A 19,837-nucleotide genomic window follows, 5' to 3' on the forward strand; every position below is an offset into this window, starting at 1 on the left:
CACCCAGGCATCCCAGAAAATTGGGCTTTTTTATATTACCATGATGAATCTGGGTGGGCAAGAGAATCTATTAAGATTTAAGCTAGAGAGGACCCAGAGCATTTCAGAAACTGGAAACACTCAGAAGACCAAAAATCATCACCCAGAGCATTAGGTTATGATATGTTAATGAGTAGGGTAGATCATGCTGTTTGGGTTTCTGAAATTCAGGAAGTTTTTGCAAAGATGGATCGGCTCAACCAGTTTTATATTCTGGAAGGATGAAATGTTCTTAGCAGAGTTAAAAAAACAAAAACAAAAAACTTATTTGTTCAAAATGGCTTATGTAAAAATGATTTTATAGTTGCTGTTTTCCCATACATACTCTGAATGTTTTTCAAAAGATTATTGCTAGGGATCACATGTTAGGTAATGCTCTTTCCAATAGGGAACAAGGCTTGGGGCAAGGAAGGAGAAAACGATGAGAATGGTCAGTTACTTCGCTTCTGGTGTGCCGGTGGAGTGTGACAGATACAGTGGCCTGTAGATCAAAATCGAACTCTCCAATACAGTGTTCTCCAGACTCACCCATGCCCTCATTGTCTTGTTTAGATCCATGATCAGTTTGATTGTTTTAGGCATCAGCTGTGTCTCTGAACCACCCATCTGATATGGCCTTCTTCCCTCTGACTGTCCTATCCCATCAATGGATTATGTTTATTCTCCCTCCCATCAGCCTTGCCTCAGTCTTTATCTTGAACAGATTCTCATTTGGGGCGTACTTACCTAGCACTCCCGCCACTGTCCACCACAGCAGGACACTCTTCTACCATCTCAGGTCTTGAATCCACACCCCAGTCCTCTCCACCCACTCCCCCAAATCCAGGTTCTTCTTTGAATATGAGTTCGGGGACTGGTTTGCACTGTTGTGCATTCTGGATGGATTGGTTAGGTTGCTGATCCAAATGCATTCAGAAGGGAGGAGAGAATTTCAAACATCTGACTCCTCACTGTATGTCCTTCAAGCCCAGGCCTGTTGGCTGTGTGCACCTGCTCACAATTTCTAGATGTTTTAAAAATAGCATTGGGGCACCTGGGTGGCTTGGTTGGTTGAGTGACTACCTTCAGCTCAGGTCATGATCCTGGAGTCCCAGGATCGAGTCCCACGTCGGGCTCCCTGCTCAGCGGGGAGTCAGCTTCTCCCTCTGACCCTCTTCCCTCTCATGCTCTCTTTCTCAAATAAATAAATAAAATCTTAAAAAAAAAAATAGCATTGGTACATCCCGATGAACCAGGCCCTGGTTATTGAGCCCATGGTCCCTTCCTATCCTCCAGTCTCCTCCTCCTTCCTCTCACTATGTTCCTCAGTCACACTTCTTCCATTAGAATAATTTCCTGCCTTTATGTTCCTTAAAGCCAGGAACTACATCGAATGATCCCTCTTTCATGGGCTGAAGAGTGCCCCTCCCCCCAAAGGATATGTCTATATCCTAACCCCTGGAACCTGGGAATGTTACTTTATTTGGAAAAAGGGCCTTTGCAGATGTGATTAATATAAGGCTCTTGCTATGAGATTACCCTGGACTACCCAGGTGGGCCCTAAATCCAATTACAAGTATTGTCATCAGAAATGCACAGAGGGGAAGCTAGACACACAGAAGGTGATGTGAAGATGGAGCCAGAGACTGGAGTGATGGGTCCACAAGCCAAGGAAGCTGACAACCCCAGAAGCTACAAGAGGCATGGGATGGATTCTCCCCTAGAACTTCTGGCGGGGGACAGTGCTGCCAACACTCTGATTTCGGACTTCTGGTCTCCAGAACTGTAAGAGAATAATTTTTCTGTTGCTTTAAGTGATCCTGTTTGTGGTAAGTTGTTAAGTCAGCCACAGGAAATGAATATGTTCTCTAGTCATGGTACCTGGAATACGACCTGGCAGGAAGATGAGTTCTTAGTGAATTTTCCTACACTGATAAACGATTTGTGACTGAAGGGTTTACAAGGGGAAGTAGGAAAGCGTGGGTACAAATAAGCGGGTTTTACTTTATCCACGCTTTGCCTGTTCACTCCTGTATTGAGCTTAGTAAAATATTTAAGTTTAATGACAAGCCTGTGTGCCTGAGTATTTTTACTGAGACTTTGGAAATGCACTGGAACATAACATATCCTGCATTTTATTGCCCCATTTAGCTCTCAGTGGTGAGAGTGCTTTTCCAATGGATTGACAGGATGCTTTCCCAGCCTCCTTCCTAGTAACTTCCTGGTTAGTTTAGAATAGTTCTATTAGAATAGTTTCCTGTCTTTATGCTTTTGAAAATGAGAGCTGTCCAGCCTTCCCCGGCAGGCCACAGTGTCTGCGTGCCAAGAACCCTCTACTTACTGCATCAGAGGCCCATTTGGGCAAATTCTGGGCTGCCCTACAGATGTGGCTTAAAGAAACCTGTATGTGTATTGTCACCTGGCCACTGACACAGCCGGATAGTTGTGGTATCGTCCAATTCTGATCTTTGTAATCTGCGAAGTCCAGATATGCTCAGAACTCTCTAGCAGGGTAACAGCTTGTGTTCAGAGCGTACGTAGGTGCAAAGAGAAGCACAGTAGACAATTACATCCAACATTAAAAATAGAAATAATCTAAAGTCAACATATTCAGATTACTTGGAGTGATTAAAAAAGAATAAGCCATTATCCACCATGCTGGAAAACCTTGAAGGTTTTATTCTCAATATTTTTACATTAATACAGATGCTTTTTATTTTGTGCTGAGAAAAACAATCTGTTACACATAATGTAACTTTAATATACAACATAGAAACTCATCCTAAATTAGTTACAACAAGGACCTACAAAAAACTTCATAGGAAAAAAAGTTACCTAATATTGCCACCATATTTTTGTTTAGATTGACCCTGTCAGACCCTGTCACCAATGCTCAGCTCTTGTAAACAATGGTTATTTCCATGTTCCAGGGAATCGTTAATAATAGGGGCGCTAAAATCAGCCTAAAAAGTTCTAGCACATCACTATATACTGTACAGTCCTCAAAAATAATTTATCGTACTGTTTCTAAAAAAAGGTACTAGGGTTCTTTTGCTCAGTTTCCATATTCCGGAGCTGCACGCGAGCACTTTTGTCTAACAGTCTAAAAACACGAGAACTGAACTGGAATTCACAATCACAGAGATGAGGTGGTGGAGTCGAGAACTTCCCGCCCATTGCACACCGTTGGGACATAGGTGCTTGCAGAAGCTGGAAAACAAAGCAGGTCAGAAAAATTCAGTTCAGTCAAATAAGCCACATAGGTAATGGAATGGATAATCCCAGACACTAGGTAAAATTAAGTTCAAAAACCCATTTTTAATTTAGCTTTGGAAAAGGCTAAGTGACTTAATGCTGTAGTAGGTCAGCTTTCTAAATGTGTTCTGCTCAAAATTAGCTTTGTATCCTGGCGCATACTTCCACTGATGTCCCTCTTGGAGGGAGAATTTGTGAGCATCATCATTGTTGAAAGGAGTCACTCGTGGATTTAAAATTAGCTTTGGTAAGCTATAAACTGGTTAAGATAGAATGTGCAAAGTTGAAAGCTCACTGCAATTTTCTTAAAGATTGTTAAATTAATTATGGTTTATAGTACCTCAATTACTTTTGCTCTTTCTGGGCAGGGATGCCTCTTACGTAGTCTCACGAGTCATCTGTGAACTCCACTGCCTTACAGAATGGTTTGATGCATTTTCATTGCTCAAGTGGATAACCTCTGTGAACACTCTAGCAAGGGCTGGGGTGCTGAGAACTCAGTTTCTTAACGATTTTCAGAAGGGGAGATGTTCCAAAGGGATGAGGCTCTTGTTAATGACAACAGTGACGACAGTGTCGGGGTGTGAGTATAACATGGGTATGTATATTCGTTCTTTTTACGGCATTTAGTTTTCCTCGATGCAATTCATATCTCTTGTTAATTTAAAGGTTTTGTTTTTATGAGAAGTCTACATACGGCTTTGTCATTTTGCTGAATGAGGACAAAAAAAGCAAGGAGCCCCAGTTTCCATGGGCTGCGCAACTGTGTAGCCAAGAGAATCAGAGAAGGCCTTTCATTTCCTTTTAGAGCTGTTTATGTTGCATCCCTTGGCCTGTCCATGATGATATGCTTTGCCGAGAAGGAACTGATCCTCTTGGCTACCCGACCAAAGCCCAGATCAAGCTGACGTCAGCTTTCCCATTCTTTAAGTGCATATCTCTTGGTTAATAATCATATAAGCTCATTTCCTGCTGAAGTATTTATGCCTGATAGTGGAAATATTCTTGCCCCATAAAATGGCATTTTCCATAGGGTTTTCTTTAAACACAAAGGAGAAACTAATTATAAACTTTGAGATGATGTGCTCAATCACCATATTTGGGGCACTGACATCTTTCAGCCGGCTCACCGCTAGGGAACCGACAACTTCTCAATTTTGCATTGATTGCTCAGCTAGGTGTGTAAGAAAAGCCGTAAAGACAAGTCTCTGTGATTGAGGTTAAGCAGAGTCCTGTGACATGCTAACTCTTGGAGATATTTTTCCTTTGATCATTTGCAGGATCAGGTTCAATTTTCTTTACAATCTGATCCCACTAAAAGGCACAACTTTGGGAGAAAACATGGCATAATCTATCTTTCTATAGTGAAGAACACAGCGGGTGCGAGATAAATACCGGATGGAAAGGGATAATGATAATAATTTCAAATGTGAGGGTTTTACTTTATTCCTTGTAAAGCTTCTTCCTACTTTATGTAACCCTAGCTTCATGAAAGCTAGGTAGGGCAAGAGAAAGAACAAGGTGAGGTGACGTTCGACCACCGTTGGGTGGAAACGTAGGAGGCATGCCAGGCTCTTCAGTATGTGTGCTCTGCTGGCATTCTCGAAATCAAGTGGCAAAGGGTAACTCTTGATCCCCTAACCTGTCCCCATTTAGTCTTCCTTTCTTCAGTCAATGGCCTCACTCTCCAGCCAGTGACCCGAGCCAGAAGTCTAAGGGTGACACTTCCTTCCTTCTTTGTCCTTCCTCCCACGTCAGACCAGTCGCGTGGCCCAGTCAACTCACTCTCCGCATCCGCCTACCCATCTGTGCATCCACCACCTTGGGCCGAGCCACCATCATGTGGCTGTTGGCCACCGGGACAATTGTGCTGCTGGTGTCTGTTTCCACTCTTGCTGCCCTGCCACACATTCTCCGTAGAGCAGTGACAGTATGTTGAAATGTCCGTCATCTCCCTGTGCTCCCCTAATGGCCTCCTTTGTGCTCTCCTTCCTCCGGATTACACATCCCCGGGTGATTGAGACCATGCCTATCTCTCTGTAATCATTTCATTCCATGGTTTCTTTCCCCCACTTTTTCTGCATTTGTCCTCAAGCGCAGCACATCCCAGCGATGGCAGGCCTTGGCAGTAGCTGCCATCTCTGCCAGGAATGTTCTTCCCTGTCTCCATCACGTGTCTGGCTTCTTCTTGTCATCTGCATCTGAAATATCACCTCCTGGAAAAGGCTATCATCAGGCCCCCTAATTTAAATAGCTGGCCAGTAATTCTCTGTCATATTACCTAATTTTAAAACTGATTTTTTTCTTGCCTATTTGTTGTTGTTGTTGTTAGTGTCTTATGTCTATTAATATTCTTGACTAGAAAATATGCTGGGCTCTGTCTTTTTCATTATTTTATCCCAAATGCTGGTCATGGAATAGAACCTCTATAAATATTCTCTGAATGACTGTATAAATGGTTGCATTTCAAAGAACTGGGAGAACCAATGGAAGTTTTGAGAAGGAAATAATATTTTCACCTGAAGAAATGACCAGGAGAGAGAAGGCATAGGGGCAGTCTTGTCTTGGGACAGGTAGGGCTCTTTGCTTCTCTAGCCACACTGTGACAATGACTTTCCCACCCCTGCGGAGAGAACTGGCCCAGGCTGTGTACATCCCATGGCAGGCATGGTGCCTTTGACATTCTGACTAATCTCTTCATCTTTTCCGGATCAAGTTTTATTATTTCTGTGCAGATTTTTCATTTTCAGAGCTTTAAGAGGAATGATAGGTTATGGGGGTAAGTCTAGGAGAACCAGGGACTGGTATGCTCATGCCCCTCTGTGTCCATCTTGGATCAGTCTAATACCCTCTTCCCTTCGGCACTTTTGAAGATTGTATCAGAAACCTACTGTGATAGTCCCCATACTGTTTTGGAGCTCGGTTCTTCAGTGTGATCTTATGATTTTTCTTGCTCACTGCATTCTAAATTTCTAAAAACTTGAGTGGATCTTGACTAGGTGGGTAAGAAGGACGGGGGCTACAAAGGTGGCTGCATGGAAAATCCTAAGTTATAGTTTCAAATCGTGTTCCCCTGGACCCCTATTGATACCATTATGGAAATCTGCAGAAGAACTTGGCCTCACCTACCTGCATCACAGGGCCATTAAAGGGAACGCCCTATGTTAGAGCATTGAAACTCTTTGAGAGGAAGATACAAATTCACAGCAATGGCAGGCCTCGATAATACACATCCTACAAATTCAAGGTTTTCTTAACAGGAATAACAGCAGCAAACCCCCTCCCCACCAGACTCTTTCTGTAGTTAGCTCTTCCCTACTTTTAAGTGTATTGAAGCGGGTGGTAACTTGTGTTTTTCTGCTTCTCTTTTAGTGTTTCGTCTGTAGCTTCTGCCAGCGCATTTTATTTTATTATGTAAAAAATATCCTCATTTTTGTCCATGCTGCTGAATATAGTAGAGGAAATTACTGTTTTATGAGTCTACTATCTCAATTACTTTGCCTTTCATAAATATTTTACATACGCCTCCCGTCTTAGCCCATCTGTTATTCCCCAAGGTAGTGAAATCTGGGGGAGAGCAAAGTACTATCATTTCCATGTGTGTGTTTGTGATGAGCTTTTGCTATTGTTCTAATGAAATTCTCCTGAGGTTTTTAATGGTGTAAGTTTAGCCCATTTTCTTAAGTGCAGTTAAGCAGATTTCTATAATCATACTTTCTGTCAGAAATAAGAGGTATGCTGGCTTATTTTTGGCTTTGTCGAGGGGGAGGGTGGGGGGGTGAGCAGCAGGTGTTAGTCACTCCAGGCTAAGGTGGTGTGATGCAATGTGAAAACTGAAGATAGTGGAAAAGGACTGAATAAGTTCCACCATTGATCACAAAAGGGCCATTCACACCCATCAAAAGGCAGATTTTACTTCACACACTTAGGGGCAGCATTGGAAATCAATGCAGCCAAGAGGCTGCTTTGTCCCACACTGTGAAATCCATTTCTCTTCCACCCGTAATGCACAGGCTGGCCAGGCTGTGGGGAAAATGACCCCATTTTTTTCAGGTACTTGGGCCCTCAATCAATGCTAAACATATTTAATAGATTCTTACGGATGCCAAGTCTCTTAGTCAATTTAGTGGCTGAGACTTGGTTCCTGAGAATCAGTGTGTTACTATAACTGTGTAATATAGCAGACTCGGGGTAAAAAGTAAAACAAACATTTAAACAGAACAGACATTCCAGTTTGTTCCCATCTGTTCCGTTTCCTTGCTCCTGGTAACCCCAAATAATTTTTCCCAGCATGTCTGCTTGTTTAGATATTTTAATGCTATGGTCATGGAATTCAGTTTCTACCAGCTGTCTGTTGCTTTGTCTTCCTGCTTTGTTATTGAACCTGTTTTCTTACTCATCACCTTGATGTTACTTGGGCCCCGAGGGCCCATTCCAGATGTTCATCTGCTGATTAATACCAGTTGTCCGCGCAGATGATGACACTACTACCACCATTTTGGTGGCCTTGCTATGTCAGACTTCACAGTGGCAGTTATTAAGGAATGAGGCTAGATTCTTTGAGTCATGGTCTTAAATTTAACAGTAGATTTAAGAAGAAATCATATTCATGATGATGTGGGATAAAAATCTACAGACCCAAGATTTAATTTCCAAATGTGGAGTTAGAGATTATGAATGCAAAGCCTTCTTCATTCAGTGACTTATTTTTTGTGAGACAAGATTCATGGAAAGAGAAAATATGGCATGTACTGTTTTATGACCCAGAATACAGCTTAATTACCTTATCAACAGAAATTCCACTTGGTCTCTGACTAAACACCCCAGTTCACTGTTGCCATGATAAGCTGTCATGCTTGCTTTCCTTTTTTCAAAAAAAAAAAATATATATATATATATATATATATATTTATCTATCTATCTATCTATTTATTTATTTATTTATTTTTTAAGTAGGCTCCACACCCAACATGGGGCTTGAACTCATGACCCCAAGATCAAGAGTCAAGTGCTCTACTGACTGAACCAGCCAGGTGCCCCATCATGCTTTCTTTCTAATCATGTTCTGTTACTCTCTCCTCCCCCCACCCTGCAAGGCGTATGAAAGTGGATGTGCGATAAATAATGTGAAAATGGAAGGATAGTAATTTTTTGTGCTATTCTAGTTTGTATCCTTTTTGCTTCCTCTTAGTTGCCCAATGTCTCTAGTTTTTCCTCTTTCTTACCCAAATGTGTTTTCAGGCAAGGATCAGAAGCTCCTTCACCCTGAGGCTCAAACAGCTACTAAGAGCTGTATGTGTTACTTTGTCTAGGGATCAAAATCAGGCCACAAGTGTTAAACTCTAATAAAATAATGTCAAGCATTTGTCCTCTCTTCTCGTGCAGCTCATCTTGTCAGCTTCACCTTCAAATTACATACAGCATCTGAACGCTTCACTCGCTTCCATCGCTGCCACCCTCTGGCGTGAACCACGGACATCTGGACTCAGCCATAGCTTCCTAAATTATGTCTCTGCCTGCTGTCCGTCTCCTGTCCTGCCCACACAGCCAAAGTGATGAAGGCAATGCTTTTAAAGTCAGGTCATTCCACACCCTTGGTGCGTGTTTCCCAGTTCTTTCAGGAAAAAAAGGAAATGTCTTGACAGTGATTTCCAAGGTCCTCTTGCTCTGACCCCTCTCTGTCCTCATCTCCTCCTACTTTCATCCTTAGTCATTTTCCTCTCGGCCTTTCTGCTGTTCTTCCAGCTGTGGACCTTTGCATTTCCCCAGATATAGACAGGGCTCCCTTGTTCCCTTTCCTTAATGCTCTTGGTCAAATGGCACTGTATCAGAGAGGCTTTCCTTGGCCACTGTATAAAAAACAGGAACCCTGTGTCCCCATGCAGCTGTATTTGTCCTTGCCCACATTATTTTCTTCACGTCGCTTATCAACACCTGATTTATTATGTATTCTTGGTTTGGCTGTTTTGTTCATTACCACATCCCCAGTGCCTAGAGCTGAGCCTCAGCCCAAAAGCTTCTTGAATGAAGGAGTAAATTATCCATCAAATTGATCACAATTACCTACTAAGGAGTCCCTATCCCAAAGCCTCTGACATTATTCTCGGTAGGGAAGACATTAAAAAAAAATTTCCATATATAAGCATTTTCCCATTCTAGGGATACAGATATTTCCATGTATGGATGTTCTCCAGTGAATTTCACTTAAACAAAATGAAAAGGAACTTGGAAGGAGAAATAGTACAGAATAAATTGATGTTAGACTCTTTGCTTGCTTTAAGGAATTGACCATCTGAAGTCAATGTACGGGCAGTATTTGATTATATACATATTTCCTTTTTTAATTAACATATCTGCATAGTTGTGAGCATTGTACCATGTCCCTAAAGGCATTAATAAATTTGGAGTTACATGTAAATGCATATGGCTGTTGGCATCGCTGGTTGAAGGGCTCTCTTTGAGTTACTGAGTTTACATTGTATTCAATGGTAGAGGACAAAAGGGAACTGTACAATGTCATTTAATGCAAGACAGTGAGGCTTAAAAAAAACAAACGATGCTTACTTTTAAACTACTATTTAAATGAGAGAAATTTTATCGTGGACATAAACATTTAGCCAGTCACCATTAACAGTATTGTTTTGTCCTCATTGTTTTGTCCTCACCGCACGTTTTCTGGGCAGCTTTGTGGGTAGCCCCTCGGGAATAGCACACCTTCCCTGTGTGCAGCCCGGGTGTGGGTTCCCCGGGGTCTCCGATGGACATGGTTTATGCCATTGAACTTCTCGGAATGGGCTTTTGAGAGGAATACACGTTCGCACCTATGCCAGTAGAACAAGATGCTGCCATGTGTGGCACTGAAGAGAAGGCTTCTAATTTAAAAAAGAAATCACTGAATTTGCAGATGCTAAGATTCTCGCTGTCAGAATAATCTCTGACGTGCATTTGGTAACTGAGCTGAGGCAGAAAATCCAGAGAGGCCAGAAGAGGCACATAGCCGCTTTTGAGAGTTTTATCTGTGACTTCTCTTATCAAATTCCTTAAAGTGTCTAACAGACAGGGCTCCGGTTTTCCCATCCCGAAATATGGTTATTAGAATAAATGATCCTTAGCATTCTCTTCCAGCTCGAGTTCCTTTGGTCACTGTTATTAAAGAAGGTAGGCTATATTTGCTTAGGGGAAAACCTAGTGACGTATTAGAGGTAAAGAGATTTAGGGGTTAAAAAAGGCAATTGTGAGACAAATACAATGGAAATGTTACATAGAAGAAAGGGGAAGTGTGAACATCCGTTCCCCGATACATGTAGGGTCATCTATGAGAGCCAGGGCCTCTCTCTTCTCCCACCCTCAAGGAGGAAGGGGTGCACGAGGATGGAATGAGGTTCTCAGGCATCTTGTGACTTTCCCCTCCAAAGGGAAAATGGATTGACATCTGTCTGATGTGGATGCACTAGGTCTATTCTGCCTGGACGCAGCAGATGGCTTAGCTTGCTGAATACTCTCAGCTCCTCCCGGATTGGCCAGCCAGGATTTATGTTTATAATATACTTATGCCTGTGGCAGAGAAGACCATCAATTCAGTCTGCATTGCCAAATAACGTGCTAATTTGCCTGGCCGGTCTAGTACATAGTGTCATTATGGGACTCCCTCGACTGTCAAGTGCAGGCCTATTATGCTGATTTTCTGGACTTGCACTGTCGAGAAGAAACTTGGGCATTACATGCCTTTTTTTTCTTTTATAAAGTCATACTTGGACTTGAGCAATGGTCTGCCCCCTTTTAACTGGGGTACTTCAAAGGCTTGGCCATCGACAAATGCAAAGTCTGGTCCTCAGATGCTTGCTTTCAGTTGCTGTAGCTCTGTGGAAAATGATAGCATGACTCTGAAAGACCGTTCACTTGATCTTTTTATACCATTGCTCCTTATAACGTGAAAATCTTTGTGATAAAGGATAATTCTATTAATGAAGCCATTCGCACTTCACCACCTAGACAAGTGACTTTCTGAATAAGGTTTTGGCAGAAGAAATCAATCTCATTATACCTGCAGCTCCTCTGGGACCCAAATCTGAGCATCATTAGTCAGCAGAAGCCTCTTGACTGTTCTTAATGATAATGGCATACATACATCTGAATGATCACCATGAGCAAGAGAAACACACATCCCCAAAGGCCCAGGTCTGGATACATAATGGCTCTGACAATGATTGGGCACACCCCATTTCTCACCTCTCTCTCCCCACTCCGGGCTGATACAAACTCATAGTAGTGTCAACAACATTCTGACCTGCATGGGGCCCCTAGGGTTTTCTGCTGCATAACCTCACGTGTACATCCAGCTTGTCTCCTTCAAGATTATGCAGCTCTACTTACACTTGCAGCTTATGTTCTTGATTGCCTGTCTTTGGCAAAGTGGGCCACGTGACCCATTTCTGTGCCAGAAATGCCTTCTCTGGAGGGTTCCAGAGAGAGCTGGGGAGATGGCAGCTGCACGGGGTTGTGGCTGTTGGCATCATGAGGCAGACGATGGGAGTTCAGAACACCTCTCCCCCTCTGATCCCACTGCCTGCTTCCTCCTTGAGGGCCCTCTCAGAGGCTCTCCCTGTCCTGCACTGATCATAGCAGATGAAGCAGGCAGCATGGTTTAGGCCGAGGCTCTCAAAATATTTCCCTTGGGCCACTTCCATTGAACCAGCTAGAGTATCTGTTACAAACCAGATTGCTTTTGACCCAGACCATATGACTCAGCATATCTCTGGGTGAGGCCTAGGAACTCCATTTCAAAGAGGGGTTTTTTTTTTTTGGTTGTCTGTATGGTACACAAATATTGGAAGCCATTGGCCTATGGGTGTACTTAATAGAGAAAAATTAATGTTCCCTTCATTTGTATTATTTTGACTCCCACTGCGTATAGCTGATCAGATATAACTAAAATTGTTCTCTTTTGCACTTAGCAGGATGTAAACATTTTGCAGAACACGAGTTTTCCGAGATGTCCCTAACCACGTCCTTTCTTCCATGCCTGTTTCTAAGTTTGGTCATGTTTTTCAACTTTTTGGAGCAATGGCTCAGCTTTTAAAATCCAATCCTATTACTTTGTCTGCTATCAGCCCCCTTAGCTGCCGTCAGGTGGCTCACCCAGGCTCCTCAGTGATGTGATATTTCTGCTACTGTTGCCTGAGAATTACGTGGGAATGAATTTGGCTGCACCTCCCGGCCTGGGTAACTTCTTGGCATTACACAAGATTGCGTGTGTCCGTCTTTGTGATTCCTGATAAAACTGCATATTGGAGGAAGGATTGGGTGAATGTGGCATAATAAAAATGGCCACAAATTATTTCAGAGGTGAGGGGGTCTATGGACCTTCCCTTGAATCTCGACAGGCCTTGTCATCCTCTTTATGATTCCGTGGCAAGGCATCCTGCCAAGCTGCCAAGTGTGAGTAGAACTACCGTAGTCCTCTGGATCAGCTCAGTCTCAGCTGAAACCACAGGAGGACCCAGTCCAGGCCTCATAAGAGCAGATGAACTGCTCAGCCAAGCCCTGCCTGAATTCCGGGCCCACCGAATCGTGAGATGATAAAAGAGTTACTGTGTTTTGTTTTTAATTTTTTAAAAGGGTTATTGTTTTGAAGGCACAAAATTTTGGGGAAGTTTGCCATGTGGGAATAGCTAACTAGATGTATGTGTGTGTTGGGGGGTAACCCTGTTGCTACACTAACTTATTCTCATCAACACATGGAGTTGTTATTTTTACATCTGGAGGGATTAAATTAGAAAACCAGCAGCAATATTGGTAACAATAACTCAAAACAATAAAATGCCTGAATAATACTTACCAGAACATAAATTATGTGCCAACTAAGTAAAACATATGCTTTAGCTAATGAACTCAGAGCAATTTAAGGATATTTCTTGATTTATAAAACCATGTACTTCCTGGTATTTAGGAGGGAAATGAATATAAATTGAGCTGAATATTTAATGGAGGAAACAGGCACTGAGAAATTAAACTGGTTGCTTAAATGGTCACAACAGTAGGTCAATAACTGTTCATCTGTAAACTAGACACCATAGACCAGTGTCTTTCAAACTTCTTTGGTTGCAATTCACAGTAGTAAACATTTTACTTGGACCGTGTATATATACGTCACCTCTGGAGCAAACTTAATGAAATACTACTTGCCCTTATTACATATAATGATTCTAATATATATTTTTTTCTTCTGAAAAATGCTGGCCAAACATACTGCATAAATTTCATGACCTATTAATGGGTTACACACTACAGTACAGACAAAACTGGTCCAGACACCGAGTTTCATGGGACCAGGGTGTCTGTCCTTTTCACCATTATGTACACAGGTGCTTAGAAATTTCTGTTGTATAGAGGGTACTCAAGCATTTAATGAATGAGTGAATTCAATGACTGTAGTTCTAATTTATTAAAATGGGTAAGATATTAATCACAAGTCAGGAAACCCAGTGTCAATTCTTGAATCATTGTATATCTTTGAGAAGTATGAGCCTACAAGTAAAACTATTTTGAATAAAAGATAAAGAATTACAAATAATGGGTTAATGTATTTAGTTATACACTTTGAAATGCCCAGAGGTATCACATGACTACTTCTTCACCTTATTATTTTAATACCACTTCATTAATATAGATTAGAGAAAAACTATTTAAAAAATGAAGTCTTTTTTGAAGAAAAAAAATTTACCTAAAATTTCACTGAGTAACAAAATTGTTCTAAAATGTTGGGCTGGGTAGATGCTGACTTTGAATTATTAAATTGGGCCACTAGCAGATTAGCATTCTGAGTGAAAGCTTTATGCAGGTACATTGTGGTCAAAATACATTATTTTTGTGTAAATGGATATTTTTAAAATTCTGAAGAGAGACTTGGTTGGGTCAAGTGCCCTTGTTATCCGTTGAGGAATTTATTAATTCCTAGCATATATATCAGGAAATGCTGCCATTTCAAAATTACTGAGGTTTGCATGTATCCATGTGTGTGGAAGATTTAGGGACCTTGTTCAGTTGTTTGAATAACAACCAGGAACTCTGAGCTCTGAGAACAAGATGACTTTTGCTCGGAAGTAAATCTTGCTGCGAGCCTAGGGTAACTTTCCTGTTGTTCTCCCAGTAAAGCCTACCTTGGACCTAACTTCCCCAGCTTGCACAACGAGCCAAGTGGCTTGTTGTAGTTGGATACAGTAGTTTGATGCACTGCCTTTAAAATCAGAGAAACTGACTCTAAATTCCAGTTGGGCCACTTTCAGCATGTGGGATGCTGGTTTCTGGATGTCCGGGCATTGTGTGCATTAAATAACCTACAACACACGTGCACACGTGTGTGTAACCTTGAGCACCATGCGCAGCAGATAGAGAACACTCAGTTAATGATAGTTCCTGCTCTTATCGTTGTTGTTTTGTTTTGTTATTGCCAGTTCTTTCTTGTCTGGACTCGCCAGCTGTTATAGTTGGGCTCTAGAAAAGAGATTTGTTTGCTCAAGAAATAAGCAGTTTTCTCTAAGGTCCAGGGAAAATTATTTTACAAGTTTTACCTTGTCCTGGTACTCAGCCATGGGGACACCCGGCACTTGCGGCTGGAAAGACAGTCACATTCCTATCTCCCTATCTCCACCCTATCCCTGTCTCCACAACCCTAACTCCACGCGGAGTTGTGCCAGGAACACCTGCTTTCAGCCCGAAGCCTTGCCTTTGTTTGCTGGGGGAAGGGCAGCCCTGTTACGTTTCATACTTTGTTGCAGAAACTGGGGCACTAATGTGATTGCTTGGTCTGTGATGCTGAGCTATTTTGAAGCATCCTTTCCCATCGATTCGAGGCAAAATGGTGAAGTAGTCATTTGTCTCTGTCACTCCAGTCTTCCTTCCCCCTCTTGTGGCTTCACCCCTCCTCCCTCACGCCCCCCCCACACCCTTGTCACAGTGAGTTTCTCTTGCTTCATACCACAGAGAAGCTGAAATGGCTTAAAACGCTGTCCCCTTTAGGTACCTTGTGCCTAATAATTAAATGAGTGATTCGCTAAGGGTAGTGTTTCAGATATTTGCAGGCCAGCAGGAGAGACCGCGTGGACTAGAGCATTCCTCTGCTGTCCTGCCCTCGACACTGCTTCTCAGCTGGCTCGCAGCTGAAAAGCATCGTGTCAGGGAAGCCCGGGGAAGATGTACTCCAGCATTTTTCAAGGGTGTTCCATGGGAGCACATTAGCTGGTTTAACTGTGGTCGAATACGTTTAAGAAACAGTAAATAGAGGTTAAACAGGCTGCCTTGCTGTAGGGTTTCTTAAGACTAACACGCTCACGTTCAGGGAGGTGCTTTGAACTTCCAAGGGGGTATTTAGGATGTGCCATTTTCCATCTTACTCAGTCATCTTCCCTTTTAAATTTTTCATGAAGCGCCTTCATCATCTCTGTGACATAGAACATCCTTTACAGAGCACCAGTCTGGTCCAACCCTCTAGGCTAATGAGTAAAGTAAGGCTGCGAATAGTAGAGTGAGGTGCTCAGGGTTACCCCCTGAACTGATTGCAGAGTCAGGACTAGGGAGTAGGTTCTCTGACTCCACAACGTGGCCAGACATCCTAACTGCTGCTGCGAATTTAATGTTTGTCTTCCCTGCTAGACTGCACGCACTACCAAAACGGGAGCTTTGATTTGTCTACTCACCTCTGTATCCCTCGCGTCTAGCACGGTACCTGACACATGTGGTTGAACCAGGACTTACTAAAATCAAATTGAGATTGTTCATGGGGATGGACGTTTGTTATCCTTGCCTGACTATGTCCTTGGCTTCCCCTCTGAGTGTGCTCCCTATTCCGGTGCCGTTCACGGACGGGTCAGCGCCGAGTTCTGTACTTACACTGAGAATACGTGGTCCCAGTTCCGCTGACACTGAACCTATTGAGGTGCAGTCTGTGTGTGACCACATTCTTCTGGGGTTGGAACAGGATGATGTGCACCTTGGGTGCAAACAGACAGCCCAGGACCACAAAGCCACTTAGGCTGACGGAGATGCACATGGTTGTGGTCTGCACCTACAAGAAAAGGTGGCCTAGTTAAATGCCCGGCTGTAAATTCAATCATGTGGCCTACTGAAAAGAACACTGAAAAAAGACCAAAGTAAGAAAAAAAAAAAAAAAAAAAAACCCAAATCATTCACAGTTCTATTGTTAGTATAACCAAACCAAAATAATAACTAAATGGGATCTTCTGAGCTTGGGATGTTTATGGAAACATCACTGAAGATTCGTAAACAAATTCATTTGTGTCGGGTGTTCCTGAAAGCTTGCCAAGACTTTACATGGATTTTCTTGTTGTTTGTTTTCTTCTTTATATTTGTGGAAAGATGTTTCTGCAGAACCACCCAAGTCAGAATCCTAAAGAGTAAAATATCAATATTCAGTGATGAAGTGACCAGATTGCTGATGGTTTCAGTCAATCAACTTGGCTTGTTTAAGGTTTACTATAATCATGAACAAATTGGGACCTTTTACATTTTTCTCCATCTCTCTTTTTTTTTTGCTAGGAGTTCTACCTATCAGCCATTGGTTCTCCTACTCAAAATCGGGGAACACTGTCAACCTTCTTCTGGGGTACCCATCTTTAATTATTTCTTTGGCACCTCTCGGGAATTTTGATACATCAGGTACTCACTGTTCAGTCGTTTTGTTCTCTAGGCTTCCGTACACCTGTTCTTGACAGAGGAATTTCACTTGCTTCCTCTTTGCCTCCCCTGAAAGTACACCTCAAAACTAGGTTTTAGCATGTCTTTAATTCATTCATTTGCTTTCGCTCTTCATCTTCACTGATCTCATTAACTGTCCTAACTTCAGCTCCCATACATTTTCTGGAAAATCCTAAATTAGCTTCTACATATTTTATTGCTTTCGGTACTGAAAAATGGAAATTAGTTATTTCTTCTATCAGTTTCTACTCAGAGTAGCTATGGTAAATCCTAAGGTAATTTTAGATTTCTTTGTCCTTTTTCTCCAGGCAATGCTGTTACCAGATAGCATAATCTCTTATGCCCTAAAGTGTCCGACCTTCTTCTCTAATCAAAGAAACCTGAAGACTGAACAATTAACTGGAGAAGCCACATAACGTTAGGAGGCTGCATTCTGTTTTTGACTAAAAAAAAAATTCAGGTTATACTTATAGCATAATTCTTCAGACTCTGGGTTTACTTTATATGCTAAAAGCACAATCTGTCCTCTCTATTTTAAACCTCTTGTCCCTTTTAACTGTCCAACTTGGCCCCCACATTGCAGGCTCCTTTCCCTTTTGCTAACTGCTCAGAAAAGTCCACTATCTCATTCCACGATGTAAAAGCCTTGATAAATCATAACTGTGTTATTTATAGCAAGCCCAATTTCTGGTGTAATTTGTTTTTATTTTTACATAGATAATCTCAGAACTGTCTTCTTCCTTTAGAACTCTACTTCTCCATCCTCAGCTTTGACTGTGGAGCCAAGAGGAGAGATATCAGATATTATTGTGAGGGTAAGGCAGGTTCAAATGTGCCAGTTTTCAAGGAAACCTTTTCTAAAAACATGTCTATAACGTTGAAGCTGCCCACACTCGGACACATTAAAAGGAGAGGAGAGGCTTTTATGAGGAGGATATATCGGAAAGAGCCATGCTATGAGTTGTAGACCCTTCCTCTCCGAAGGAAGGTTGTGCTCATCTCCTCACCTCAGGCCTAGAGAGGAGAGCTTCACTATGACCATTCACAGAAGGTTTGAGGTTTTCCTGCAGGGGGAAGATGCCCTGGTTTGGAGCCTGATTCCTGTCTTGGAAATCTAGAAGGTGAGAAGAGACTAATTACTTTCTTGGCAGAGCTTGCTGCTATACTGAGACTGTCCTTTACTGTAAGAATTTACCAAAACAAAGGATATGTGAGTGCCATGTATGGACAAGTTGGGCCACACTCGGCAGAGCCATCAAGGGTAGTCTTGGGCCCATGTGGAGGAGCTTGGAGTCCTTCCTAGAAAGAGGCCGGTGGCAGGGTATACCTGGGTGCCCTGGGACTGAGGATGGAGCCACAAGGGACAACTTAGAATAGGATTTGCCAGCCAACTCACTCAAGGACCAGCAGGAGAAAAGAAAGCAGCTGGAAATTTCTGAAGATTGCATGAAAACAACCCTTAATCACCTTCCAGGTATCCTAAGGATGTGTGTTTAACAAATACTGTGGAGATCATAAAACCATCCAGTTATGTGAGAACTGTCCTGCTTCTTCCTTATTACATTTTAACCAGGGCTGAGAGGGAAACAGCAACTGGTGGACTGGGGAGTGTGAACAAAGGGAAAAGAAAAGTCAGGCATCGCAGGCTCTCAGCCTGAGGCAGGCCGGACTTTGGGAGAAAATGAGGATTGATGTTGAGTCAAGGTATGGCTTTGAGAATTACCCAGGACTAGACATTTTAATTTCCTAATAGAGACTATTTTTCATTGAAAATGATTGTAGGACCATATTACCTAAGAGCACACATTCATGGGCCTACAAAGTTTGTGAGCATTTTCATTCATTGCTCTATCCCCAGCACCAGAATGGGGCCTCACATATGGTGAACACTCAGGATTTGAATGTGCCCACTGGGATTTTCATCCAGGGGTGGGGGATTATTATGCTCATAGAATACTAAAGGGGCAAGCGGCAGCAGAACTAAAGATGCATGTTGGTCATAGTTTATGCAGCATATTATTTAATATAATTGTTTTAATTTGACAACTTTTAGTCTTCTTACAAGCCCAAGTAGTAGCCTCATAAATTCAATTGTCCAGTTCCTTTAATAAGTCACACGACTGAGTCTGTATTTATCTGTAATTCTTTGTTCTGCCTCTTTGAAGTCTTTGCTGCTTTGATCTTCCTCAAACTCCTAGCACTATTTGACGTGGTTAATTACTTCCTTCTTTTTGGCTTCCTAGACATCCTTCCTCCCCTCACTGAAAGTTCCTTGTCTTAGTTTTCTTTGTTGGCTTTTTTGCTTCTCCCTGAACTTTAAGTGTTAGAGCGTCCCAGACCTCAGTTTGGATTCTCTTTTCTTCATCATCTCATCAAGTTCCTTGGCTTAAATAGGTCCTATGTTGATGTTGTTCAAATATTTATTACTAGTTCCAACCTGTCTTCTGGGCTTCCAGACATATATTCAGTTGCTATCTTGGCATATCGTCTTGGATACGTACTAGGCATATTGGGATTAATTTGTGAGCAAAATGGATCCCTTCCCCCAAATGTTTCCACTTGAGTAAGTGACATCAAATCCCACCCAATTGTGCAAGCCCAAAACCTGGGAGTCATCCTTGATTTTGCCTTTTCTCTTACACCCACACATCCAGTCCCATAGCAAGTTCTGTTTGTTCTTTTGGAAGATAATTCTCTATGGTGTCTTGTGCTTCTAAAATGTCTTTCAAGCACAAGCCCTGCCTGCCTTTGTTGTGGATTTTCTTTTCAGGTATATGAGTAGAGCAAAGAGACTTAGAAGTCAGAGACAGTGCCTATTTGTGGAGCAAAGAGCCAGCATATCATCCATTAT

The 19,837-nt window shown here is 42.2% G+C and overlaps 1 protein-coding gene across 1 annotated transcript in view; it reads right to left on the minus strand.

The window, feature by feature from the left end:
- Positions 1-2,674: 2,674 nt before the first annotated feature.
- The window catches only part of GRM3 (glutamate metabotropic receptor 3), a 226,606-nt gene continuing 209,443 nt past the window's right edge, over positions 2,675-19,837 (minus strand). Inside the window, exons 5-6 of the mRNA XM_032402267.1 lie at positions 16,162-16,336; positions 2,675-3,228 (exon numbers count right to left, since the gene is read on the minus strand). Coding sequence (XP_032258158.1) covers positions 3,155-3,228; positions 16,162-16,336 — 249 coding nt within the window. The 3' untranslated portion in view covers positions 2,675-3,154. The remainder of the gene's footprint in view (positions 3,229-16,161; positions 16,337-19,837) is intronic.

Source organism: Phoca vitulina, unplaced genomic scaffold, assembly GCF_004348235.1.
Source record: "Phoca vitulina isolate PV1807 unplaced genomic scaffold, GSC_HSeal_1.0 scaffold4, whole genome shotgun sequence".
NCBI classification, from domain to species: domain Eukaryota; kingdom Metazoa; phylum Chordata; class Mammalia; order Carnivora; family Phocidae; genus Phoca; species Phoca vitulina.